The 27,737-nt window shown below is 53.0% G+C and overlaps 2 protein-coding genes across 3 annotated transcripts in view; both read left to right on the top strand.

Moving 5' to 3' along the window:
- The window catches only part of MAN1C1 (mannosidase alpha class 1C member 1), a 68,749-nt gene extending 64,927 nt beyond the window's left edge, over positions 1-3,822 (top strand). For both annotated transcript variants that reach the window (XM_055798350.1, XM_027782077.2), the window contains one exon: positions 288-3,822. In XM_055798350.1, the coding sequence (XP_055654325.1) occupies positions 288-405 (118 nt within the window). In that variant the 3' untranslated portion in view covers positions 406-3,822. The remainder of the gene's footprint in view (positions 1-287) is intronic.
- On the top strand, positions 550-26,348 carry SELENON (selenoprotein N). The gene is made up of 15 exons (XM_055799941.1): positions 550-554; positions 1,040-1,436; positions 2,426-2,523; positions 12,290-12,455; positions 14,065-14,182; positions 14,994-15,124; positions 15,620-15,832; positions 16,676-16,800; positions 17,551-17,688; positions 19,339-19,420; positions 20,416-20,604; positions 21,694-21,799; positions 22,657-22,769; positions 23,472-23,573; positions 24,756-26,348. Exons 1-15 carry the CDS (start codon positions 550-552, stop codon positions 24,924-24,926), a joined length of 2,154 nt encoding a protein of 717 aa, XP_055655916.1. The 3' UTR covers positions 24,927-26,348.
- Positions 26,349-27,737: the final 1,389 nt, after the last annotated feature.

Genomic DNA, 27,737 nt, shown 5'->3' with positions numbered 1-27,737 from the left:
GGTCTGCCTTTGCTGGTAGCGTGAGCTAGTGTTTGTGGTGTGGCTGAGCGCAGATGCCCACCCCGTTTTGCCACCTTTGCGCCAGGGGGGATAGTTTCCAGCGGGAGAGTGAGGCAGGGAGTCGGGAAATGTGTCACCGCAAACCGTGGCAGCTGAGGGCAATGGCAGCTCCCGTCGCAGTCCTGCTGACGACGCTTGCTTGTGCAGGCTCGGAGTCCCACCTGGGTTTCCTTTAATTTCCCTTTGTGTCCATTTTCTCCCTGCCCGCCCTTGCCCTGTGGCTCCAGGTACCTCTATCTTCTGTTCTGTGAAGATGACGTGCTGTCCCTGGACGACTGGGTGTTCAACACAGAGGCTCACCCCCTGCCAATCAACCACACGAACTTTAAAGCAAGTGTGCAGTAGTGAGGCCATGGCCAGCACCCTGCTTCTGCAGCGTCGGCGGGTTACTGCATTTCCTTTCCATTAAAGGAATTCGTGTTGTTCCTAAAATGGTATTTTGGGGCACTAGTCCAATTCCGGACAGTATTATATTGGGAAGATGAAACCATGACGTAAGCACCTTCTTTTCCTCTGTGAGGAGCTCTATTAGCCTGATAATGAGATGTTTATTCTGGGCCATATTGTACACAGTTCATAGACATTCCTTTATACAGAGAATTTATATGAAATCCACTGACTTTGCTTTATAGTGGCCAAAGGACTGGAAGTTTGCCATAAAATAGACTTCACACACACACACACACACACATCCTCCTTTCATTTTTCTGTTTCATTTTTGCCTTTTATATACTCTTGGATTTATCACCTTTCTAATTAACAGTTTTCAGCATACTGTGCTTTTGAAGTGGTAGGCTTTCTAGGCTCCTTGGGAAGGACAGGATGGGAGAACGAGGAACGGCAGTTGCCCTTTTTGTGAGAGAGCATCTAGAGTGTGTGGAGCTCTCCTGGGGATGGATGAGGAGCTGACTGAGAGCTTATGGGTTAGGATTAAATAGAGAGCAGGTAAAGGTGACATTATAGCGGGTGTCTGCTATAGGCCACCCCACCAGGAAGAGCGAGAGGATCAGGTCCTCTACAGACAGAGGCGGGCAACCTCAGGTTTGAATTCACAGGCCCTGGTCCTCACGGCGGAATTCAGCCACCCCACCATCTGCAATGACATAAGCAATCCAGGAGGTTCCTTGAGTGGATGGATGATAAATTCCTCCTCCACAGAGGAGCCAACAAAGGGAGGTGCTGTGCTGGACCTCATTGTACTCACCACCAAGCTGGGGCTCGTTGGGCATGTGAAGATCCAAGGCAGCTCTGGCTGCGGTGACCATGAGATGGTGGAGTTCGGGATCCTGAGGGCAGGAAGGAGGATGGAAAGCAAGCTCACAATCCCGGACTTCAGGAGAGCAGACTGTGGCCTCTTCAGAGATCTGCTTGGAAGAGTCCGGTGGGGTAAGACCCTGGAGGGAAGAGGTGCCTGAGAAAGCCAGTTAGTATTCAAGAATCGTGTCCTCCAAGCTCAAGAGAGTTCCATTCCAATGAGCAGGAAGTCGGGCAAAAATGCCAGGAAGCCTGTGTGGATGAAGAGAGAACTTCTAGCTGAACTCAGACACTAAAAGGAAGCGTACAGAGGGTGTAAGCCAGGACGGGAAACCTGGGAGGGCTATGGAAAGGTTGTCTGAGCATCCAGGGCTGACATTAGGAAAGCTAAAGCCCAAGCAGAATGGAATTCAGCCAGGAGTGTCAAAGATGACAGGAAGAGCTTCTATAAGAACATAGGTGACAAAAGGAGAACTGGGAAAATGTGGCCCCACTTCTCAACAAGACAGGGAAGCTGGTTACACAGGACATGGAAGAGGCTGAAATACCAAATGTTGCCTTTGCCTCAGTCTTTACTAGCAAAACTGGCCTTGGGGAACCCCGGGTTCCACAGACCAGGGGGAAAGGTGGGAGTAAGGGAGGTGTGCCCTCGGTGGAAGAGGATCAGGTCAGGGAATACTTGAGCAAACCGGGCCTTGAAGTGATGCACCCACAGGTGCTGGGGGAGCTGGCACGTGTCATTGCAAGGCCAGTCTCAATAATCTTTGATCGATCGTGATGACTGGGAAAAGTGCCTGAAGACTGGAGTCAAGCAAATGTCACTCCTGTCTTCAAGAAGGGCAGGAAGGAGGGCACAGGGAGCTATGGAGCTCTGGGCTCATCAGCCTCACCTCAGTCCCTGGGAAGGTGATGGAGCAGCTAATCCTGGAAACCGTTTCCAGTTGCACAAACGACAAACAATTCTTCATGAGCAGCCAGCACGGCTTCACCCCAGGGATGTGGTTGGCCAACTTGATAAACTTCTACAGTAGATGACTGGCCTTGTAGGTGAGGGGAGAACAGCAGATATTGTTCTCGGATCTGATACTGATCTTGTATACTCCCCTTGTAGGTGAGGGGAGATCAGCAGATACTGAACTTCAGGATGGCCTTTGACGCTGTCCAAAGGATCATCATAAACCAGCTGTCGGTCGATGGGCTGGATGAGCAGTGAGGTGGGTTGAAAACTGGCTGAATGGTTGGGCACAGAGGTGGTGATCAGTGGCGTGAAGTCTAGTTAGAAGCCAGTAAAACTAGCAGAGCACCCCAGGGGTCAGTACTGGATCCAGCCTCGTTTAAATCTTCATTCATGATCTAGATGATGGAGCAGAGCATACCCTCGATGTTTGCTGATGACACAAAACCAGGAGGGGGCTGATATGCCCGAGGCTCATGCTGCCGGCCAGAGGGAGCTCGACAGGCTGGAGAAGTGGGTTGGTAAGAACGTAACGAAGTTCAGTAAGCAGAAGTGCCCACTCCTGCACCTGGGTGGGAACAGCCCCGTGCACCAGTGTATGCTGGGGCACCTGCTGGGAGCCAGCGTGGCAGAAAAGGTGTCCTGTGGACACCAAACTGACCATGAGCCAGCGATGAGACCTTGCTGCAAAGAAGGCCAACGGTCTCCTGGGCTGCCTTAGACAAAGTATTGCCAACAGGGTGAGGGACGGGATCCTTCTCCTCTGCTCAGCACTGGTGAGGCCACACCTGGAGTGCTGTGTCCAGTTCTGGGCTCCTCGGTAGAGAAGGGACACCGGGGAGAGTCCAGCGAAGGGCAGTGAAGATCCTTAGGGGACTGGAACATCTCTCCTATGAGGAAGGGCTGAGAGAACTGGGACTGCTTAGCCCAGAGGAGAGAAGGCTCCAAGGGGACCTTATTCGTGTCTATAAATACCTGAAGGGTGGGTGCAAAGAGCCGGGCTCTCTCCAGTGGTGCCCAGTGCCAGGACCAGAGGCGGTAGGCACACTGAAACACGGGAGGGTCCCTCTGAACACGAGCGAACACTTTGTGACCGGGAGGGTGACCGAGCACTGGCACAGGTTGCCCACGGAGGCTGTGAAGTCTCCATCCTTGGAGATACTCAAAAGCCACCTGGACGTGGTCCTGGGCAGCTGGGTCTGGGTGGCCCTGCTTGAGCAGCGGGGTTGGGCCAGAAGTCCCTGCCAGCCTCAACCATTCTGCGACTCTGTGATTCTGTAGTGTCAAAACTGTAGCTGAATCAAAACCTGTCTGCAAAATTCTTGATCCTAATGTATTTTTATATACTTTTCCTGTGCTCTTAAAACACATTTACCACACATCACATCTCATTTAACTTTCCTTTATCATTTTTGTGTTTTTCTACTTTTATTTGGAACTAAATGTTATGAGTCACTTGTAATAATTTCACTGCTGTAATAGTCAAATCTGTGAAACAGAATAAAAGTCTTGTAAAATAAAAAGCATGTTTGGGTTGATCCTCTTTAAAGCCATCTGTCAAAGACCTGTTACATCATCCTTGAAATAACTAGGTGACAATACTGGTTGATTTCAAGAATATTTCACAATAGATGTTGATTTTCAGAGTAATCTAGCCAGTGTATGGACAGCAATTCCCATCTGCACCAGCTCTCTTAAATTGCTTGTTCACCATCTGATACGGGTTAGCGGGAGTTCTACTAAATGTCTTTATTTTTCTAGCGAAAAATAAATAGTCCCCAGACAAGTTTGCTTTTCAGTATACATTGTTTCTGGAATGAACAGAAGAAAAAGAAGGGAAAAAGATGGAAGCTAGAATCTTCCGTTTATCTGGCCACTGAACTAGTGGATCCTCTGTGACTCAAAGTAGATGATAACACAGAGATGTTCACACACCGCTGCTGTTCGGAGCCGGGCAGCCGTGAGGACCGGCTTAACGGGCTGGATCGGAGATCCGCATCCTTTCTCCCGGCAGCCTTTCCTCTGGTACAGCAAAGCTGCCTGGCCCTTGGTGGTGGAACCTTTTTTGTGCGTTCTTGTGACATTCTCTTGATACTTGGTTCATTCAGCAACTTGGGAAGATAAAGGTGCTTTGAGCAAGTCATGAAAACAAAAAATGTTTCTGAATTCGTGCCTTTATAATTCCCCAAGAGAAATAAGGTTGTCAGATGGGGACTTAGCATTATCCCAGGGATAAAGATACTGGTGGTGAGCTTGGCCTGGAGGAACGGTTATTGGTAAATAAACATCTTCAGAGTGAGTTGTGTTATCTGAGAGATTTGGATACTGGGAAGCTGGTTTATCTCAGAGGATTTTTATAACGGATTAAGGGAATTCCATAAATAAAAATGTCCTGCTCTTGGAGTAACTCAAAACACTGTCTGGCAAAATTTAAACCCACAAAATAAATAGCATGATTCTAGTTTCCTTTAGACGGAGATCCTTGGTGTTACATTAAAGCCCCGCTCTTGTTTTCTTTTCCACACAAGCGAGCAGGAGCAGTATTTGTCAAGTCACGTGCACTTCTAGAGGAGAGCTCCCTGCTTTCCTGCAGATCAATGGCTGCATCACAAATAGGGAGGGTTTTTAGCGGCCCAGCCTGCCCGACGATGTAAAGCTCACTGGTGTTTGCTTACCCAGGCACTGGAATGCAGCTTGGCACCAGCCACAACAAAAGCTTTTTCTTGCAGGTGGCAATGCCTGCCAATTCCTACAATTCTGCAAATAACTTCTGCCCCTGCTCACAGATACCCACAGTTAAATCCCTGAGGCCAGTGGATTAATCACAAGCATCAGGTTAAGCGTGCATGTGTTCAGCAGGGGAAGAGGTTTATTCCAAGGATCAGCTTGGTTCCAAGGCCTGGCCCTGATCCACGACCGGGATTTTTCTGTCCTACAGCAGTGCAGGTAACAGAAGCGCTTGCCCTGCTGGTGTCTTGAAACACTTCTGCTTTTTCCTTGCTCCTCTGCAGGCCCTGAGTCGTGGCTGGATGCTCTTGTTCCACAAGCCCTCCTCCCTGCGAGCCTTGCGTGCCGATCCAGCTCCGGGATTTCACCTCTCTTACTTGCACCCACCCTGTATGCTTCACACTGGGTGGGGGTGGCAGGACCCTTGTCCATCCCGGTGGGAACCCCTCTGTTTTCAGACTTTGCGTAGATAAATGGGGTGTTACGTTGAACCGGAGGTTTGGTTTTAAATACCTAATGGAAAGAATCTGGGAAGATGTGTGTGTTTGGGCTGCTTTCCTGCCTTTCAGTCTCAGGCATGTGAGATACTGGGGGGAATTCTGTTGTTATTTTATGGTGGGGTTTTTTTCTACCTTTGAGCCACCTTACTGGGAAATGCGATCGGCCTCGGTTATTTCCCATCTCCCCTGTTACACTCAAGTTCAGAAGCCGTGATTATCATGTTAATTTTCACCATCAGAACATGTGGCCCTAATTTATGTCAGAAGGAATTTCCTGTAAATGAAGTTCTGATAAAAGGAAGTTGCATTAGTGGTAGAGATGAAAACTCATCGCTTACCCCTTGTAGAATGGCCAGCTGTTGTTGCCTGGCTGTACAAGGAGGTGAGACAAAACTACCCAGAAAACAAATGCATCTTTTTGTAACCCACACTTCATTTTTACAGCGTTATTAAATTCCCTTGGAAGGCTTTCAGCAGAATTGGTTATTGAATTCAAAAGCCTGGCAGTCATGGTATTTTTCCACATACATTTTGATCTGATCTATTTATCTGATTGTTTCAGATGTGATGCATCAAGCGCTGGCTCCCAGTGCTGGCGGTTTCAAAGTTCCAGCAGTTACTTCTGGTCACGTTCGAGTCTTTGGCTTTATTCCCTGTGGAGCCTTAAACAGGTATCGTGCTGTAATTAGGAATCCTCTCAATAAACCACCCCAGCATTGTAAATGCTTTCGTTTGGTGAGAGCCAGCGAGCGTCGGGAGCGTGGGTGACCCACCAGGCTGGATTGCTTCCTGCTGGAAAGGGAGGGCCAAGGGGGAGTTCGGAACGCAAGCTCCCGGGAACTGGGGGCACGTTGGCTCTCGCTCTGCAACCAAATGGTCTGCTTTGGAATGTCTGAAATCAAACTTCATTTCACCCCGCAGCCTTTGCTGGCCATTCTTTTTCCGGGATGAACTGTATGTTTTCTTCCCTGGCTGTGGAGCTTTGTCACAGCACATCCCCGGAGCAGGATGCCAGCCCCTTCTCTGCAGTAAACGCCTCTCTGGTTTTCTTGTCCCCTTTGAAAAGCCCCGTGTGAAACCAGACTTGGATACTCCTGGTTCCTTACTGTTTTCCAGAGGATTGTTTTTGGGCCTCAGTCTGGTCAGGACTCGCTTCCTCAGCAGGGGTGGGGGTGTCTGTTTTCCAGGTGCTTTCTCCATTTGTGCATGGAGCTCAGATTTTAACGCCGCCTTCCATCACGCCACGCTCGCTCTGACCGTGAAAGTGGCCAGGGTTTCAGGCTGTGGGAGTGGGGCCACCCGCTCGTACAAAGACAGCGTTTCTCTGCTCTCGCAACGCGCAGCCCTGGAATGTGGAGTTACTGCGTGTACTCCAACATATGGAAAATACATCACTCCACTGCAAAAAAGGTCACTCCCAAGTTTTTCAGCCCTGTTACCAATTTCTCACTAGTTTTCTTACTTTCAGTTGGACTTTCTCCCTGCTGGCAAAGGGGAAATCTGGGGTAGTATTTTGTGCTGGGTGATTTTTTTTGGTGGAAAGCTTCCTTGTTCTTTCTGTCAGAAGAATTTCCTTTGATACAGGTGTGCCTGGATGGGCCACACAGCAGATGTCTGGATATTTAAAATTCTTCCGGAATGCTGTAATCTGTAATCTCAAGAACTAGCAGTGCAGAGCCCGGAGTTACTAGTGTTGTTCTCTTTTGAGGAGGATTCGTTCCCACCAAATGCCCTGCATTATTTCACCTTTTGTCTTCCATTCTTTTTCCTATCGAATAATTCGTCTGTTTGTCATCGTTATATGGTTGCTGACGACACTGGAAATGGTTCAGATGTAAAACGAGCCCCTCTGCTGCTTGTCTAAATGGTATCATCTCGGCTCTGCCAGCCACCCTGTTAGGGCTCCTTCTCCGTCTAAGTGTCTGCAGGCTTTGTCATCTCCTATCACCTCTTGCTCTTGCTCGTTTCGCAGCCACCCAGGTACATTTATCCTGTTTCAAAGCTATCTCATCCTGTTACATTGTGTGCTCTGAAGGTACTTGCTGGGTTACGTGAGCTAAGCAACAGCTCTCTCCACACCTCACTGCCCAAACTAATGAGTCTGGGAAGTTTTAAAGCACATCTGCTTAAAAGTGCTTGAGCGCTTAACTCATTCATACCTGTCTCTGCTCCCAGGCATTATTTCAGTGCTCTGTTAATTCCGTTCCTCCCATCTCCTCCCCGTGGCCCAAGCACTGTTTCTGTGATGGATGGGGGCGCTGAGAGCGAAGAGCAGCGGCAGTTCCATGAGTGTTTTCTTCTATGGCAGCGCTGCAGAAGGAACCTTCTCCTTCCCTCCCTTGGCCGTGCCCGTAACAACACTGCTCTGAGTCACAAGTAACCTAGCGTTCGTCCTGGTGCTGGGCTCCCCAGTCTGGGCCGCTGTGTTGGTCGAGCTTGCACCATCGGTGCAAGCGGGACATCAAGGGCTGTGGGGGGGTCTGGGCAGAGTGCGGTGCCCGAGTCCCGAGGAAGGCTGTGCCTCCTCCTCACCGCTGATGGAAACTCCACACGCTCCGGGCTACTGGGCGCAGGATCCCCGGCCTCGTCCCCCGGCCTTGATGCAGCTGCCACCGCTCTCTTAATGGCTTGGCCATGCTCTCCTCGTCTCCAGCTAAAACGCTCTTTAAACCTAAAACAAAAATGATTAGGCAGGCTTAGGAAACAGCAAAAGCTTCAAAGGATTAAATGCTAACGCTTCCTGCTACCCTTGGAGAGATCAAACGTTCTGTGCTGTTAGCCCTGCAGCAGCAGCAAACGGCACTAAATCTTCCCCAGCAATCAGGGGATTTCGGTGGCGGAGCAAGATTGCATGTAACGAGGAGCAGGAGACTGATTTATGAGGAAAGATTAAAATTACTAAATATATATCTCTTGGCCAAGCCAGTGCGAAAGAGCAACGTGACAACCACCGTGCGCGGCAGAACCTGAAGGGCACAAAGAACACGGGGAAGGTGGGGGTGTCGTCAGGGATGGCAGGAATGACTGAAAATGTGGGATGAGGGTAGCAAGGACAGAAAGTTTGGGACGAGGCGGTGGGATGATGAGGCGGTGGCGGGAGGCGGGGGCTGGGTGATGCTGCAGGTCAGCCCCATGGCTGCTCCCCCCCCCCCGTTGCCACCCTGCAGCCCCCCGGGGGCACCCACTGCTTCCATTATCGGGGGAGGGGAGGGTGTGTGTGTGTGTGTGTGTGTGTGTGTGTAAAAAATACCCGTTTTGTCGAGCTGGACCCGAGGGGCAGAGCGGGAGCGGCTCGCTGGGGGCCGTGCTGCACTCAGGCCCGCGGTGGGAGCCCGGGGGACGCCCCCACACACACACCGAGAGTTTAAAGCAAACCCAGCGCGATGCCGGGGCGAGCCCTCCGCCAGAGGCCCCGCGGCCGCTGTTCGGCCCCGGGGCGGTCCCGGCCTCCCCCCGGCCCCGGCCCCCCCGCGCCGGGCGCTGCCCGCCTGACGCCTCCCCCGGCCGGCGCGGCCATGGCGGCGCGGCGGCGGCGCTGAGCGGCCATGGCGGGTCCCGGCGCGGCCCCCCCCGCGCCTGGCGCTGGCCCTCGCCGCTCTGGCAGCGCTGGTGGCCGTCAAGTACTACCGGGACGCGGAGGCGGCGCGGCAGCAGGTAGCGGGGGGGGCGCGGGGGCGCGGGGCCGGGCCGCGCTGCCCTCACGGCGGGGAGGAGGCGGCGGGAAATGGCGGGCGGCGGCGCCGCCGCGGGGCTCGGCGCGGGGGGCGGCCGGGGGCTGAGGGGGCGGCGGGGCTGGCCGAGGCCGCCGCCGGGCTGAGAAGGGCACCAGGCGCTGGTGGCCGCCGGGGCTGAGGTGGCCGCCGGGGCTGAGGTGGCCACCCCCAGCTTGAGAAGGACACCAGGCACCGGTAGCCATCGGGGTTGAGGTGGCCGCCGGGGTTTGGTGGCCAGGCTGAGGTGACCACCAGGCAGCAGTGGCCGTGGCGGTTCAGGTGGCCACCCCAGAGCTAAGGAGGGCACCAGGCGCTGGTAGCTAGCAGGGCTGGGGTGGCTACCGGGGTTAAGGTGGCCCTGGCCAGGCTGAAGTTAGCACCAGGCAGCAGTGGCTGTGGCAGTTGAGGTGGCCACCCCTGGACTAAGGAGGCACCAGGTACTGGTGGCCACCAGGGTTGAGGTGCCCAGGCTGAGGTGACCGCCAGGCAGCAGTGGCCATGGCGGTTGGGGTGGCCACCCCCAAGCTAAGGAAGGCACCAGGCCTTGGTAGCTAGTGGGGTTGAGGTGGCTACCGAGGTTCAGGTGGGCTGAGGTTAGCAGCAGGCAGCAGTAGCCATGGGGGTTGAGGTGGCTACCAGGGTTGAGGTGACTGCCTGGCATAGGTGGCCACCAGACACCGCTAAGGAGGGCGCCGGGCATTGGTAGCCACCAGGGCTGAGGTGGCACTGGGGTTGAGGTGGCCATGGCCAAGCTGAGGTTAGCACCAGGCAGCAGCGGCCATTGGGGTTGAGGTGAGTGCTTGGCATCAGTGGCCACCAGAGTTGGGGTGGCCACCGGGACTAAGGTGGCTGTGACCAGGCTGAAGTGACCACCAGGCATTGGTGGCCCCAGGGGCTGAGGAGGCCACTGGGGTTGAAGTGACTGCCAGGCATGAGTGGCCACTGGGACTGAGGTGACCATGGGGACTGAAATACTGCTGCTGGGCCGAGGTGACTGCCATGCATCAGTGGCTCCTGGGTTGAGGTGGCCATCACCAGACTGAGGTGGCCACGGGGCCTTGGTGGCTGCAGTCTTCAGGTGGCTGCCAGGGCAGAGGTGGCCGCCGTCAGGCTGTGAAGCCATGGCAGCCACTGCTCAGCTGTGAGGACAAACAGGTCTCAGCAGCTGCGGACCCTGAGGTGGCCACCACCAAAATGTGGTGACCATTGAGCCACACCAGTGGCTATGGGCTTGAGGTGGCCATGGCCAGGCTGAGGTTTTACAGAGCTGTGGTGGGGCCACTGGGCTTGAGGTGGCCACAGGGATAGTGGTGGCCACACCAGGCTGAAACAACCAGGGAGCCATGGCAACCACCAGGCACCAGCAGTAGCCACGCCTGTGGGGCTAGCTGCCCCTGCCAGAAGAACGAGGAGTGGGAGCGCCAGCCCCCAGCCCCGCTCTTGGCGTGACGCCTGGTGCCTCCGCTTGACGCGGCCTCTGGAGGTCTTTCCTTCCTGCTTTATTCCCTGGAAAAAAGACCCAAAACTCCGATGTTTGGGGGGGGTTATCCCACTACAAGTGCAGGCCTGGCGTGCCCTGCCTGCGGAGGCAGCAGAAGAAAGGACGTGAGCAGAAAATGAGAAGGGTGTTTTTTTTAGGGTTTTTGTGGTGGTGGTGTTGGGTTTTTTTCAAATTAGGCTGGTTGACATTGTTTTGGACTGTAATCCGTATAATTGGGATGGCTGCTGCATGCTTTGGAGTAAGGCTGCCGTGTTAACGATCGTACTCCCTTGGCTCTTCGCTGCGGCGTGCATCCTTGAACATCTACAAAGGTTCGCAGGGAGGAGCAGGCTTCATGTTCTTGGTATTTCCGTAGTGAAAAGAAAAATATTTTTTAAGGATGCCTCTTTTCTTTGGCTCTTCTTGCATTGCAAAAAGGGGAAAATGCCTCAAATCAGTTAATCAGAAGAATTTTTCTGACAGGGGAAGGCAGGGTGAGGGCGGTCCTTCAGAGGCTGGCCGGGAGGACCCCAGCCCTGCCACATCTTCTGGAGGTTTTGTTTTTTCTAGGACAGGCAGTGGCTTGGTACTGCTGGAGAGGAGAACAAAATGTGAACAGCCCCAGGTTTTTATTTTTCCTTCCTCTTGCTTAAAACATATGTCTTGTCTCTTTCTATGGAAATGTTTGTTTAGCTAAACAACCCACAGGCAGGTGGGAGAAGAAGACTCTTTGTCAAAACCACAACTCTCTACAAAAAGGCTGAGAACTCTCCGTCTTACTCCTCTGCCACAAACAGGGAAACTTTTTATTTCTTGCAATCCTGGATTAGAAAGAAAAAAAGGAATAAACCACAAGCTCTGCAGAGCTTTCTTTAATGTGCATGTTACCGGAAAGCAAAAGGCCAAGCCCTGACATCTCTCTCCCCTTTTAAACATGGTTTTTGTCATCCCTTTTGGCAGCAGGACTGCGTGCTCTGCGGAGGTCCTTGTCCCTCCGTGGCTGGGGTCCTGTCTCTGGCTGGGTGGGTGCTCCCGGGGGTCCCAGCGCAGGTGAGGCTGCGGAGGGCTTGGTGCGATGTCGCCGCAGAGCTGCCGTGCTTCTGGAGTGTAGAAATGAACGTTTCCGAAGGGAAGGATCTGTCTCACAGGGCTGCGCAGATCCGATGCGCTGCCCGGAGCGTGCTGCTGCCGGAGCCGTGGCTGCTGTACATGCACATACGGTGCCTGACCGCAAACCTACCTAGCACTGGCCGGTTGCAGTTGTAGGAATAATTACCTGCTGCTTTTGCAGCTGACGGGTTTTTATTGCTTAACCTCTGTGAAGGGGCAGGCTGAGGGGACGGCAGCCTGCTTCCAGTTCATCTGCAGATTGATTTTTGGATGCTGCCGTCCAGCGCCAGGCACCTCCGTTCCCCACTGTCTTAGATGCAGTCAGTTTTTCTTCCATACGTGTGGGGTGTAAATGGTTTTCTTTCTGCCTTCGGCCCTGTTAAGTAAATGTTTATGACTTTTTCCTAATACTCCAGCAGCAGGCAGTCTCACCAACTAAAAACTCTGTTGCTCATTTGCCTCCTGTCCCTTGAGGTCTGTGTCTGTGAAGTGCAAAAAGAAAGAAATTCATCAGCGGGGAATTGCTGTGGAGAGGACTAGGAAATGGACCGTCCCTTCAAAGCTCAGTACGCATCCAGGACAGCCTCCTCTGCGGAGGAAGAAGCCACCGTGCGCTCCCTGCACGCTTCCCAGCGCCACGAGCCGGCTCCCAGACAGTGAGCGATCGCGCAGGCCCGTGCGAGGTTAATGCATTACGTGCCGTGCACAGGCAAGAGCGAGAGCCCAGAGGGTGCTGAAGCCTGGCCCAAGGCTTACGTGCCATGACCTGGCTGCCAGCAAAGAGGGCAGTTGCTCAGGAAAATGTTGTTATCTGTTTACCAGGGCCAAGGATGTGCATCGCCATCCCTTTGTGGAACAAAGACACCGTTTTGGCCCCAGGAATGTGGACAGTCCAGAGCGGATTGTCCCTGCGCATAAATAAAAAAACATCTTGTTCCTTCATTCCTTTTTTTTCAGCTCTGTAGTTCCTGCACGCTCCCCTCCTCGCCTTCCCTCAGCCATGTCTGCAGCCACATCTCTGGTTTTTATTCCAGGGTCTTTATTTCTGTCTGTCTCAGTCCTGAAACTACCCTGGAAGGCTCTTAAGTGCTTTTGTTGCTGCAGTTGACGGGAGCAAAGCCTTCCAGGCTGCATTAGTGCTGCTTCAGGCTGGCAGGCAACAGATGGAAAATAAACTAGTTCAGGAGCTCTGGGGATGGTAGTGGTGCTGCAGGCGATAGAGAATAAACACGGTTAAAGAGCAGAATACAGAGTATTTATCCGTGCAGCTTTAGGCTTTTACAGGGGTGGCGGGGGAAGCTGCCGCAAGTGATGGGTCACAGGGGATGTGCTGCAGGCTGGCTGGCACTGCTGTGGCTTGTCTGACTTGCTGTATGTCTCTCTCTTATGTCTCTCTCTTCCTCTCACACCGACGCGGAGCTCTCTTGTTCTGCCTGCGAGTTGTCCCTTTCCCCTCAGTGCTGAGTGCTGTGGGGTGGAAGTGACTAGAAGCATCTGGAGCCTTTCTGGGGCTGCTCGGAGGAAGACATTGCGTTTCAGTAGAGTTTTCCACTGGATGATCTCTTTGTGGGCTTTGCAGAGGGAGAAGCTGAGGCACAGGGTGGCTGGGATCTTGCAGAAGTTTCTGGAGAGGTCCGTGGGATTTGTGGCTCCCCGGTGTATGGCCGAATGAGCAGGCAGCACTCCCTGCGGAGCAAGGGGCCGAAATGCTCCGTCCAGCCCTAGGGCTGGAGACTTGGAGGGGAGCTGGACTAAAGAGGGCAGTTGTGTGCAGTAATGCTGGTGTGGATCTCGGCACCGGTGTAAGTTAAGTTGTTTTCTGCAGAGTTACAAGGGCTCAGTTCATTTCCTTTGTGGTTTTGTAATGTAGATAGTCATGTATTTGACTGCCTTTGTTTCACTGGCATCAGTTAATTACAGAAATCACAAACTCCAGGTGCTCTGATTATCTGCTGGTTTAGGACTAACTATCTGGAAAAAGTTGGAAATTTTTCTGACAGAAGACTTTGAGGCTGACTCTGAGCAAATGATTCAGTTTGAATCACTCAGCCAGATGTAGTTTTAATATGCTCATGCCAACAGTTCCTGGACACCGATCCCTATTGTAAATAGCACAAAATCCTGCCAAGGGGTGTTAATCTTTCGATTTGATGGCTGTTTGTGTGCTGGAGAGAATGCAAATCAGCTCTAGAGCTCAGAGGGGCCAGAGTGAATTTCTGCAAGAGGTCGGAATGAAATCTCACTTGCCTCTTTTTCCCAAACCAGGAGCTGGCACTGAAGTCTTTGGGAAATGAGGGGCTGTTTCTCTTTTCTTCTCTGGACACAAACAATGATCTGTACCTCAGTCCAGAAGAGTTCAAGCCGATAGCTGAGAAGCTGACAGGTTGGTATCCGTCTGCCTTGCAGAGCTCTCTGCACAGACCCAGCGAAAGCCAAAGATAATGCACTCAGCAGCTTTTATTTGTGTCTTTTTTTTTTTTTTTTCCTGGGTGCTGTTTTGGGTCTTACATGAAGAGAGGCTGCTAAGCTTTACATGTTTTTGAAAAGGCTTAAGCACTAACATCACTTCCACGAAGTAGAGTTTTTACAAGGTGGAAGATCCCGTTGCTGGCCTAGCAAAGTACATAAGTGACTTTGTCTGGAGCTTAAAGGGGATTTGGGATGGGTGAATGCAACAAATACAGCTCAGCCCAGGCTGGGCCAAAACTATTAGTAAGTTGCAGCGTTCCATTCATACGTTCCTCCAGCTGTAGCAGCCTCTCTCAGACAGCAATTGTGTGAGACCATGTTTGGAGACTGCATCAGCGTGTAGCAAACGTCTCTTGGTGGTGCCAAGCAGGGAGAAGTGTGGTGATAATAATTTACAGGAGAGCTTACAGTACAGTCGAAATACAGACAGTCATTTGCTGGTGCTGTGGTGAATTGGCTAAAGCAGGGGTTCGGATCCCTCCTGGGTGAAATGGGACGGCTTGACTGAGCTGTGGGTTTGAGAGAGTCTAAAAGGAGGTAAAAGGAGGGCTCCCCTTCGACTCCTGCAGCTGAAGCAAGTCTCTGGGGTGGGGCTGAGAGCAGAGGGACAGCTGGGAAACTCCCAGTGCTCCTGGATTTGCCAGGATAAATGTGTAATCACTTCATAATTGCTTAAAAGGGGAGGGAGGGGAAGCAGCTGCTTAAACGCCTGTCCCTTTGTCTAGGGGTTGCTCCCATCTCAGATTTTGAAGAGGAGGAGATGCCTGATCCAGGCGGGGAGACGTTGTCCCTTGTGGCTAAATTCCAGCCTCTGGTCATGGAAACAATGACGAAGAGCAAAGATGGTTTCTTGGGAGTAGGTATCACACGGGATGTGTATGGCCAGAACTTGTGGTATAAGCACGTCCGATGGGCTGGTAACACCACCAGGAATAAGTGCTGGCGCATTGGGAGGGGGAGATGGTCTTGCTCAAGCCCGTGGGGTTTGCTCTGCCGAGTGAGCTCACCGCTTTCTACAGCGTTGCGTTGTTTTCAGCGCACTCAGCAGCGCTGTGCCCCAATTAATGCGCCCTTCTGGGGAAGCGTGAAGCAGACGTTAGAGGTGGCTCTCCTGGAGCTAAGTCCGAAAGCGGTGCTGTTACGTGGCGTGTTCCCTTCTCTCCCATTTCCTATCACTCACATAACTGAAACTTGACAGAACTGTTTGTTTGGTGGTGGTTGGGGTGGTAGGAAGAATTTGAAACATGATTATTTTTCTTTTCCCTCCTTCTCCAAAGCCTACTTACACCCACGAGCACTACTGTGCATGTGAAGAGTACATCTAGGCTCTGACAGTGTCTTTTGTTCACAGATTTCTCACGTTGCTCTCTCTGGGCTGAGGAACTGGACTGCCCCAGCAACCCCTATGAGCGTGATGCTTGCCAAGCAGTTTAAAGCATTTCTTCCTCCAAAGAATAAACTGGATCTTGGGGACCCATGGTGGATAATTCCTAGTGAATTGAACATCTTCACTGGGTATCTTTCCAATAACAGATTTTACCCTCCACCTCCCAAGGGCAAAGAGGTGAGATATGAAACTCAACTTCTATATACCTGAGAGGTGGTTTGTATAAATGTTCTGCCTTATGGCTCAGATGAATCACAGGAATCCCTAGAGGGACAAGGCTATTGCATTGTGTCTCCCCAGACTTTCTAAGGGAGCAAAAAGGCTGCAGCGTGCAGCCAGAAGCCTACACTGGAGGTAAAACAGAGCAAGCAAAAGCTCTGGGTGTCTGTCAGAGCCAGGTGAGGCTGACTTGAGTAACTGCACCTTGCTTTGTTTCAGCGTTTGGGTTTTGAAGTGAGTCTCTCCCAGCCAGGGAGGGGAGGGGGTTGTTGGGGAAGCGGTTGTCTGAAGCGCTGCTGCGGGGTGTTTCATTGCACCCCTAACACGGGTGAGCGTTCCATTGACGAGTGAGACAACGTCCATACCCAGTTTGTAAAGCCAGGCCTGTACGTGGTGCTGCCCCGGGGTGCCGGGGTTGTGTCAGTGATCACACAGCTGATCTGCCTTCACAGCCTGGTGTGTTTATCGATTGCGTACCCACTCTTTCAAAGTCTGAAGTAGTATTGATGGAGGCAGCCTTGTAGATCAGTTTACCACACTCAGGCATTCAACTGACTGGTATGATGGAAAGTTGCAAACAACGGGAATAGGATAAAAAGCCTAGAAGAAGGATTTATTTTTAAAAACAACCTCTCTTGGGTTTATCTCCTTGTTTTGTAATTAGGTAGATCTCTGAGCTAATTTTTAAGTCACAGCGGTTCCCTTGCCTTCCTGATCTGGTAGGGAGTTCCTTTGGAGCTGCAGCTGACCTGCAGTGGACAAACGGTTCTCATTTTTGCTCTCTTACAATCCTTTCTCTAGATCATAATCCACAGGCTTTTGAGCATGTTCCACCCGCGCCCCTTCGTAAAAACCCGCTTTGCTCCCCAGGGAGCTGTGGCCTGCATCCAAGCCATCAGCACCTTCTACTACACCATAGCATTCAGGTAAGGCCTGGGTCCGGGGTGTTAGAGGAGGGTTTGGGGGCACTTCTGGATTTGTTCCATATCTCAGGGGGGTGGGGAAGGCTGCTGTGAGCCCCTGGCAGAGTGCGCATGGCACTGCTTGTGCAGGCGTTTTGCTGAGCAAGACCAGATGTGCCCTGGCTGCAAGGGAAGCAGTACAGCTGGAGGCAGAGGGTGGTTCGCAGCCAGCTCTTGCCTGTGTGTGATGCTTTGCTGACACCCGAAGAGGACACCTGTGCTCCCAGTGTCCCTGAGTCCCTGGTGAGGCAGGGACTGTCGCCCAGATGCAGGACAGCCAGCCGTTCTCCAGCACCCTTGGTTTGGAGTGATCCCTGGCTGAAAGAGGAGAGTCTAATTAGCAAGAAATTAGATTTTGGTTAATTGGGGGGTGGAGTGCCTTTTCAAAGGGGAAGAGTCTGGGGAATTGTTCTCTTGTTTTACTGGGAGTGTTACACACAGCTTTTATTTGCCTGATCAAGCTGGAAGGGAGGCTGAAGGGGTCTTAGTCTAAAAGGCATCGATACTGGAGATGATCCTGACCCAGGGGATCTGTTCCAGTCTTTTACTCTCTTCATTGTGTGACATGAAAAGCTTTTTAAACTGAACCTCTCTGCCCTGATTTAGCTTCATAATTTCTGGTGCCTGGAGATGACTTTTCCCTGCTGTCATCTGCAGTGCACGATCCATTCTCTCCTCCTGGCACTGCAGCTGATGGTTCCTTTCTCGTTTTAGGATCCACGCTGAGTTCCAGCTGAACGAGCCACCAGACTTCCCCTTCTGGTTTTCCCCAGGCCAGTTCACAGGTCACATCATCCTCTCCAAGGATTCTTCCCATGTCCGAGAGTTCAAGCTCTTTGTCCCTAACAACAGGTACAGCTGTTTCTCTCTCTTCCTGGGTGCTGAACAGACTTGAGGATTGTTATAAATGTGGCCCCCTGGAACCCAGGGTCTCTGGGATCCTGTCCTGTTCAGGAGTGGGGGCTGCATGTGGCTGGTGGGCTCTTTTCAAATGAAGCTATGAGTACAGTGACAGCCCTGTCCCTTGCGGTCTGTGGGCATCCTGGCCCGTGCAGGGAAGGCAGATCTGCAGCCTGAGCTTTGGCCAGGCTAGTTCTACTGTTTGCTTGTCTGTTTGCCCCACGCATCCTTCTTTGTCAGCGGTCACCGTGGTCATCGTGTCCTCACTTGTCTAGCTACATTTGCTCCCTAAACTGATTCTGATGCAATTTTTCAGGAATAGCTTTGTTTGTCAACAGGTCTGGGGGGCATCTGGCTTGGAAGAGGCAGGGAAGGACAAGAGCAGAGGAAGGACAGGGGAGGAGCAGGGCAGAGGTTTCTGGGGACATGGAGCATGGGCTTGGGGACAGTTATCCTTGCACAACCTGGCTGCAACTGGCACGTGCTTCAGCTGAGTGTCCAAGCCTGAGCTGTCCTGTGCCAAACCCCTTCAGAGGGAGGTACCTGCGGGCACGTGGGAAGACACACAGGGATGGGGAATTTAAGTTGTCCCGGTACCCTGGAGCCAGGCAGCAGCCTCTTTGCGAGCAGCACTGCTGCCAGCACCGTTCTGCTCGAGCTGTCCCAGCAGTCCCTGGCCAGGCAGGGACTCTTGCAGTTGTCAGATACCTGTTGCAAGCTGCAGAAGGTTCCTTGGGTGTCTGTGATGGATGAGCTCACGCTTTTCAGCCAAGTGCCTGGAAAATCTGAGTGAATTGAGCTCTGCAGTTGCCTGTAAAACTGGCAACTGCATCTCTGCTAGTCACTGAGGATCTCTGACCCATTTCAGGGCCTGATTCACTCACCAGTAACTGTCCCTGGGTACCTGGAGGATGGGGAGGGATGGGCAGGGTGGAGAGCAGCCCTTGGCAATCCCAGTGCCTGGCTTAAAGCACTGAAGTTCTGCAAAGCCTGATGCTTTTGCTTCAACATATTTTTCACTTGGTGTTTCACAGGTTAAGGTTTTGTGTGCATAGCTTCGCACTAGCTCATTCCTGCTCTCTGGCAAGCAGCTGGAAGCATTTCAGGGGAAAGAAGCTTCAAATCTCTTTGCCCATGACGGCTGGAGTGAAAATTCTATTATAAGATTACCCTGGCGACTCAATCCCTATGGCTCTGTCAGCACATTTGTTACAGCAAGCAGACACTTACGGCTCTGCCAGCAACTCCTTACAAAAGCCTTTGGCTTCCAAAAAAATGCTTTTAAAAGTTCAGCAGGATCAGAATGTGCAAGTGCTGAGAGGGAAGGGGGAGCAAAGATACCTCTGTCTTCCGTACTTCAGCAGTGCTCAAAGGTGTGAGCGCACTTGCCTGGAGCGTTGAGTGGGTGCCTGGGCCCTGATCCAGCAGGGATCTAGTGTTGCTGGTCTTGTGCAGGGAACATGGTGATCTCCAAGGAGCCAGAGGCTCTGGGCTTCAGTGCTGACCCTGCAAGAGGAGCACTGGGTGTTCTTGTTTGTTTGGGGTGTCCCGTACACAGTTTTAGCCTTGGGTAACTCTGAACATACCGGGTTTGCCTTGCAGGTCTCTGAACGTGGATATGGAGTGGCTGTATGGAGCGAGTGAAAGCAGCAACATGGAAGTGGACATCGGTTACCTGCCTCAGGTGTGTAGTCACCCTCCATCCTCCATATGTGTGCAGCAGCTCAGCAGGGGTTTATGCTGCCATGGCCCTGAGCTCTATAACCTCAGTTATCCCCATTCTTTAGAGCTTTGTCTTGAACACTTCAATATAACAATATAATCATATAATCTCTGTTGATCTGCATATGTCCTCTGCAGCTGTGTGGCTCCCTAGTGCCAGTTCTTGTGACATTTTTTCTCCCCTCTGTGTAGGTTGAATCCTAAGCTCCTGGAATCATGTGACTTTTTCCATTTTTAAAAATTTGCCTGTCAGGCAGGGCAGGGGAGATTAGGAGCTGAACCCAGGCCCTGAGCCCAGAGGGTGTATGAACAACAGTGTTTCTGAATTTAGAAACTGCGTGAGGTTATTACTCCTCTTATTTTGTGGTAATCCCAGCTCTTGGGATAGGAAACATAAGTCAGGATTTTGAATGCTTGAATTTAACACTCCCATTTTCTCTTAAACTAGATCCACCTTTCTTTTTAATTGCCAAAAGTCGGGAAAAAAGATCTACAAAATAATTTCAGATGTACCAGAACGCCGAACTACAGGGACGCTCCTGAACGCCTTTCCCTGTTGCACCCTCTCGTGGCTAGCTGCGGGCTGCGTCAGGGCTGTGCTGCTGGCCTGAGCTAGAGCTTCAAACCAGCCCTGCAGGTCCCAGTGGTTTTAAGGATCTGGTGTCCCAGAGCCAAAAGTTGCCACTGGGAAGGTGGGAACACAGCCAACAAGTCTGATGTGTTTCCAGTCTAGTGAGCACAGTCAGATAATAACTGCAGGAAATGAAGGTGCTGTCCTGGTGTTCCCCAATAAAACACAGCTGCAACTGGTGAAGCACAGCTCCAGGAGACAGTAGATCAAGCTGTATCTTCATTAGAAGCTGCACAGTCTTATTTTGCATCTTTATCCTGTCCTGGAGTACAGAAAAAGCAGGAGTGGGATGTCTGCAATGTCCAACTCAGCCTGTTCTCCCACAGATGGAGCTGGAATCAACAGGACCTTCAATCCCCTCTGTGATCCATGACGAGAACGGAAATGTGATTGACAGCAGGGATCCCTCAGGGGAGCCCATTCACTTTGTGTTTGAAGAGATAACCTGGCAGCAGGAAATCCCCTGGGAAGAGGCAGCCCAGAAGCTGGAAGTGGCCATGTATCCATTTAAGAAGGTGAGGGAGGGACCGGGCTCTTCCTTGGCACATTTATTTAGGGCAGGTCATCTTCAGTGAGATGTCCAGTCACCCCGAGGACCAGCAGAAAGCAGAGGCTGCCACCTGATCGGCATTCAGAACAGCGTGAGCGGCTCCCAGCTCAGCGCGTGCCTCCCAGGCACTGCGTGTGTGGCTTGATGGTCTCCAGGTTCCAGCTGAGGGAGTACAGCATCTCTGAAGGGCCATTTGGGGTCACGCAGCAGCACGGGCAGGAAGCCTAGATGTCATGTGTCCCAGGCTTGCATTGTAAATGTCGGCTCATCCTTCCTTCCTCTTATCAGTAGCTGCCGATGCAATTTCTGAGTGAGGCAGGTAATCGCGCTGCTTACAAATGGTTTTCCTCTGGCATTACTTTTGCAACATTCAGCTACCTTTGGACCAAGCTTTCCTTATCAGCAGAAAACACACAATCTGCCGGTGCCTCTGCATCCTGCAGCGAGACACAAACTTATAGCACTGGGTGACCCAAACTATTTAACATGCCAGTAGCCTGTGGAGCAGATGGCTACTGCCTGTCACTGCTTCCTTGGCTGAGGGGACACGTTTCAATGGCTGCCTCCTTGTGCCTGAGCTTACGAATGTCCCTTTGAGCTGCCAAGATGTTAATAAAGTTCCCTTCATTTGAATGAGTGGAATGATCTCTGGCAGTGAGAGACCCCGCACGGGTTTTAGGCTGTTTCAGTGAGGTTTTGTAATAAATATCTCAAGGCCAGGTTTCCCAGGCTGCTGGGGTGTGTTTGCAGACAGCCTGCCTGCAGTTGTGCACATGCTTTCTGCAGTGTGTAAAGATGGGGCTCTGCAGGTGCTGGTAACAGCCCATGTGCTGTGAAGAGCTTGCTACAATCTCACCAGGAGATGAAGTTGTCCCTGGGGAGACCACTGCAGTTGTCATTTGCTTTAATCCTGCAGATTAAACTCTGTTCTCCTCTAGGTTAAACTCTGTGTGCATCACCTGTGGGATGTGGCAGGTCCGGTTCCCTCAGACCCTGCTCGTATTTGCAATGGGCTGTTCTGTGTCTGTTTTTCAAGCTGTCCCTCTGCCTGCAGGTCTCCTATCTTCCCTTCACACAAGCCTTTGAGAGAGCAAAAGCAGAAAAGAAGCTGGTGCACTCCATCCTGCTGTGGGGCGCCCTGGACGACCAGTCCTGCTGAGGTGAGGACACTCCCAGCATGGCTGGAGGAACGATGTGCCTCGTTCAGGCTCTGCGAAGAGCTGGAGGTCAGGGAGCTGGTCACGAGCCAGCGGTGAATGTTGTGTTACTTGTTTTGGCACCAAAGATGCTGAATAGAAAAGGGCTGGAAGTGGGGAATCACTGATCAGAGCTCAGGTCCCCAGTGGCAGGATCAGATCTATCCGAGACAAGCCTTAGACCAACTTGCTAATTCAAATGCCTTCACGGAGGTGCAGGTGTGGGTCTGCTCTTTCTCCTTTCTCTTCCCTCTCAGCCTGCTTGGGTAGTAGAGGCAGCACCTGCAGGGTGAAAGAGACAATGCTCTCTGCTTTGTCCCTGACACCTGCACAGGAGAAGCCAGAGCCAGATGCGGGCTCAGGTTTCCCCTGATGTGTAGCTGTTCCACCCCCCTTGCCTAAAAACTTGCATGTACATCGGGCAGGAGCGATGGGTGTGAGAGGGCAGGTGTCTGCAGTCCTGTCTGCCCTTAAAACTGCGGCATGGGTGGGCTCTGCTCAGCACAAACAGCAAGAGGCACTCGGGGTGGGTCTGCAGGGCCTGATCCTTCCCTAAATGCACCGCACATCAGCCTCCATGCCAATCTGGTCCTGCTCCTTCTGTTGCCTCGCAAGCGGCTGGGGTCTGCTCTGCCAGCAGCACACAGAGGGAACGGTAAGCTGGGGAGAACTGCCAAAGAAGGAGAAAAAAGACAATGGCCAGGCTGGGGGGAGTCTGAGCCAGCTGCCGCAGCACCAAGAACGGTGGCATCACTGTGGCATCAAACATAGCAACAGTCAGCTCAGGAAACACAGCAAACCGCTGCCTGCCTCTCTTCCAGGTTCAGGGCGAACTCTCCGGGAGACGGTCCTGGAAAGTTCGCCCATCCTCGCTCTGCTGAACGAGAGCTTCATTAGCAGCTGGTCACTGGTGAAGGAGCTGGAAGAGCTGCAGGTGAGTGCTGCAGCCGCAGCTGCTGCCTTTGCATTCGGGGCTGGTGAACAGAGACAGTGCTAGGCATGGGGGTGCCAGCAGGAGGGGGAAGCTCACACCCGTGCCAGTGGGGGATTTCGGTTCCAGGCACCCCGTGTCCTAGTGATTGCAGGGGCTAAGCAAACGCCAGATGGAAGCAGGCTAAGAAAATGGCACGATGACCCTCTTCGCTCTGTCACGTTGACAGTTTTAAAAGCTAAACCAGATGCTTCGCTGCGAGATAGCTCTGCCCAAGGCCGTTTGTGCCATCAGCAGGCTGACCTCTCTGTAACCCAGGGAGCAACCAAATACTCTCTGAACTCCGAGTCTCCTGATGGCACCTGTCCCTACGTAGGAGCCTGCCTCTGGGGTCAGTCACAGAGCCAGAGGCTCTGGGAAAAGGGATCAGACTGTTGGTGTGCCTGGGAACTGCCAGTCATGGGGTGATTTTATTGTTTGGGGGAAAAAATCTAGAGCTGAAAAGTGAGAGGGAGCCTGACTGAAAGAGAATAGTAAAGGGAATAGTAAAGCAGATTGTGAGAGTGCAACCAGTGGTGGGAATGGTGGGAACCATGCTGCAGAGCAGCTCTTTGGTCCCTCCCTTCCTCCTGTGTTCAGTGCACTCCTGCATTGTTCTGCTAGCTTTGGTGTGTGCAAACGTGTTTCTTTGGGGTCTCCTGACAGACCAACAGAGAGAATGAGTTCTACAGCAAGCTGGCTGACCTGCATCTGGAGAAATACAACTTCCCCGTGGAGATGATCATCTGCCTCCCCAACGGCACGGTGGTACGTTTGTTGCCCCTACAGCTGGGCTTGGCTCTTCCCATGGGAATGCGTTCTCTTCATGGTCATCTGCAGGCCCTGAAGGGAGTGTCTGCCCCCCCAGCCCTTTCCTGGCTCCTCCGGCCTTTGTGGGGCCTCACAGTGCCATGCTCTCAGGGATGCTGTGGTAGGCAGACAGCAGCTCTACCAGGAAATCTGAAATAAATGTGTTTTTATTCAGAGACAGAACAGCAGCGGCTCTGGGTGGGTGTGGGAGACAATCAGACCTGAAGGGAACATCTGCCTGCAATTCCCCATTGTCCCTGAGTCAGTGACCTTTGGGAAGTGGCTGTAGCTTTTTTCCTGCACCCATGGTGCCTCGTGCTCACACTTTGGAGAAAATCTCCTTGTCAGCACCTTCTAGCACATTCATCTTTCTCCTGATTCCCTGAGTTTGTCACAGCAGATCAGCTATTGACAAGTCCACACGCTTCGGCTCTGCCGTGCTCCCCAGCAGCCCCCCCACCTTGGATTTGAAGGACGACACCATTCCCGACACCTGACAGTGCAGCGCTCTGCTGCATGTCAGCGCCTGGGCGCTCTGTAGTGGAGGATCCTGCCAGGGCTAATCTGACTGTGGCCCACACTTGCCAGATACTGGCTAGTACCACGGGCAGTGGCTCCCTTGCTGGCTGTGTCGTGGCTCCCCTCCAGAGAGGCTGTGCCCTCAGCTCAGCCTGCGGGGTTGCTGTGGTCAGTGGCCACGTGTCCCCCTTCCCCCCCCCCGCCCCTGCATGGGGCAGCGGGAAGCGCGGTGGTGTTTGGGTGCAGGGGCTGGTTGTGCAGCTCTGCTGGGCTGGGGGTGCCCCCCTGGCACTCAGCGTGGTCGGGTTGCCGTCTCCCCAGCCCTCGCGCAGAGCTGGCCTTTACAGCTTCGTGATTGTTCCCAAATCGCCTTTATCTTCTTCTTAACCTGAGTGAGGGGTCGGCACTCCTGGGGGAAGAAACCGACCGCTGTCTTTCACACATCTTTCTCAGAGTGTAAAGTGCAAACCTGAATCCTGAATGCTGAATCAGCTTTTGCAAAGTGTTAAAGATTCTTTAACAATTATTACAGTCTTGTTACCTGTGTCCTGGCTAGAGGCCAGGGCAGTGGATGGGGAATTGTTCTGGCCCTTAAATCTCCTCGTCTGTTTTCTTTCCTAGATTCACCATATCAATGCCAACTACTTCCTGGACATTACTTCTATGAAGCCTGAAGATGTTGAAAGTAGCATCTTTAGTTTCTCAACTAATTTTGAAGACCCTTCAACTGCAACTTACCTCCAGTTCCTGAAGGAAGGACTGCAGAGAGCAAAACCATACCTGCAGACCTAAAAACAAAGGCACCTGAATGCCCCACAGAGATGGCCAAAGACTTCAGAGATCTATTTTGATTACAGCAATTCCTCATCTTCATGCCAGATGTTGATGTTACGATGCAGACAGTCCCAGGACTGGGGCTTTGCTCTGGATGTTGGTTGCAAGTGATACCAGTGTACACAACCTGCCCTTCTGACTTCAGGCACATTTTTACAGGAGTGAAAATACTTGAATCTATAAACATTCCTGGTGCGTACGCCTTGGTTTGCCGCTCAGCCTCATGTTTTTCCAGCTCCTGTTCAGACTCTGTGGCCAAACTCATGTAACAGCTATGCCGAGCGTCACTCAGAAACCCCTGATCTCAAGGACTGGACTGTGTCGAATCACGGAGAACAGCATTGCCATTACGACCAAACACTCGTGGTGAGCGCCTGTGCCCTGTGGGTGAAGGCGCAGAATCCAGCACCGGTGGGAAGCTCCCTCCTGGTAGCCGGTGTCCTCCCCCACACCACCTCGGTGTCCTCCTCCACCTGGGGGCTTGGATACCAGCTCTTCACAACTGTTAGCGACAGCAGTGGCAGCCAGCGCGCAATGGGACTGTAGCTGGTAACACGTAGGGATGAGCGGAGGAGGTTCGGAGTGGAGGCTTGGGCTCTGGCGTGGCTCAGGCTGTGTGAGGCGGTGCGAGAGCCTGCTCACTCACTCAGGTTTCTGCATCTGAGGGAGATGCTGAGGCTGAAACTAGGAATGGAAACCAGGGCGTTAGAGGGCTGGTGCAGCTCAGAGATATCAGGTGTGGATTAACGGGGGGGGGGGGGGGGCGGGGATTAGAGGCCAGAGCCCCTGTTAGCTCCACCAGCCCCTGTTAGCTCCACCAGCGCAGCATGTGCGCTCCAAAGCTACAGGACACTAGTGCATGGTGCCCCTGCCCCGTCAGCACAGGGCTGCTCACCCTGCTGGCTCTGAGCTTCTCCCAGTGCCTCCTCGGGGCTGGTGAAATGCTCTGTCCCTGTTTGCTTTGCACTCCTGAGTCACACTGAATGATGAGCCATGCTGGAGTTCCCTTCAGGAATGGGAGGTTCAGCAATGCCCCACCAGCATTAACTGGTTGAGAACTGAGTGGTTTTAAACACCAGCGGCACTAAAGACATTTTCAGGAGCTATTTCCAGAGAAATTGTTCGGACAGAATGCCATTGTCCCTTATCTGGAACCACCCTGAGCAGTTGCTCCGACTCTGAACCAACGCCTGGCTACAGAGGGAGCATCATTAGGGGAAGGAAGGGTTAAATGAAACGGATTTTAGAGCCTATTCCTGTAGATAGGTGAGGAGACAAAGCATCTTTGGTACATGGCTGCAAGCAGCCATTGCTGCTGATGCTTTTTCTTTTCTCTAAAGCACAATTTTGTTGGACCAAATCAAACAGGGGTTAAAAGCCTTTTTTTTTTTATTATTTTTTTATTGAGGGGGTATTTTCATTCCTGGGCTCCAGGACCTGGGAGGAACCTGGGGATGGTGATTACCCCATCCCCACCCTGCCCCAGCCCTCCTGTCTGTATCCATGGCTGGAGACCCCGCATAGATAGACCTCTGGGCTGAACCAGTTTAGCTTCACTAATTGCTCTAGTGAGATTAATTACCCCTGGGATGTTTCTCAGTATTGGCTTTATAACTATGCATTAGCTCTGCACTGCTGTCGCACTCCACGGGGCCTGCAGTAACGCCAGGCTGGGCTGTGGCAGCGCTCGCAGCTGTGGAAAGTGCCAAAGCCTCGGGCAGCGTCTGAGCCCCAGCTCCTGGTCTCTGGAGTGGAGGGCAGCAGGGCAGAGCGGTGTGTGCCCCACTCCTGGGGGGCAGGGCTGTGGTGCCCACCTGCCCTTCTGACTTTTACACACCTTCATGTGAGGGATTTTTGCTGCCCCTTTCCCCAGACCCTCGGTCGGGGACTTTGGATTCTGAAGCGGTGGCTGTCAGTAGCGCTCGGGGAAAGAGTTCATTTCACTTGTTTTCCCCCCCACCAGTTTCGCTGCAGAAGGGGCTGGGGAGGGCAGTGCCTGAGCAGGCAGGGATTGCTTTTGGCTGTCAAGACTTGGAAAAACAGGGATAGTTGCAGTTCTGCAGGGCCGGGGAGGCCCGTCTGCCCTGTGCGGTGCCATGGGGCAGCGTCACTCGCTTGAGCCTGCAGGTGCAGAGCTCCCTTGCAGACGGTGCCCACGGGGGTCCCACGCACGGGTGGGGTCCACGCCTGAGCTCAGCCCACACGAAGCCTCCGGGATCCCCTCTGAGTACCTTGAGTTTCCCTCTTGTGAGCCACTGGGCTCCCACCGTGCTGCCCGGGCCACCTCTGGGGCTCTTTGAGCTGGGGGTGCCAGGGGCTGGTCTGACCAGTGGCAGAAGCATCGGGGGGACTCGACCCCCTGTTAACTCATTAACTCCAAACCTGCCTAATTGCTGCGTGGCTGCCCACTCGCTGCTGCGGACAGACGCCGCTGCCCGAGGCCTTGCCGTGCCAAGCTTTCCGTCTCCTATTTGTAAACACTATTTCCCGGTAGGACTGTGGTGCCGGGGGAGGCGCTGCCCTCCCCCACCTCCCGGGCCTTGTGACGCGCCGGCCCGAAGCCCACGGCGGGTCGGAGCCGATGTTTGCCGGGGGGGAGGGGGGGGTCGGTGCCGCGCGGCGGGAGGGGCCCGCGGGCCCCGGCTGTAGCGGCGCTCGTTAAACCCGTCCCACCACGCTCAGCCTCCTGCAGTCCTTGCCTCCGCGGGGGAGGGGGGGGCGGCCGGGCCGCGGCGCTGCCCCCACCGCCATCTCGGCGCGTGCGCGGGG

The sequence above is a fragment of the Falco peregrinus genome, chromosome 3 (genome assembly GCF_023634155.1).
Source record: "Falco peregrinus isolate bFalPer1 chromosome 3, bFalPer1.pri, whole genome shotgun sequence".
Lineage (NCBI taxonomy): Eukaryota > Metazoa > Chordata > Aves > Falconiformes > Falconidae > Falco > Falco peregrinus.
Note: the sequence above shows the minus strand (reverse complement) of the source record. Positions and strands in the feature narration are given on the sequence as shown.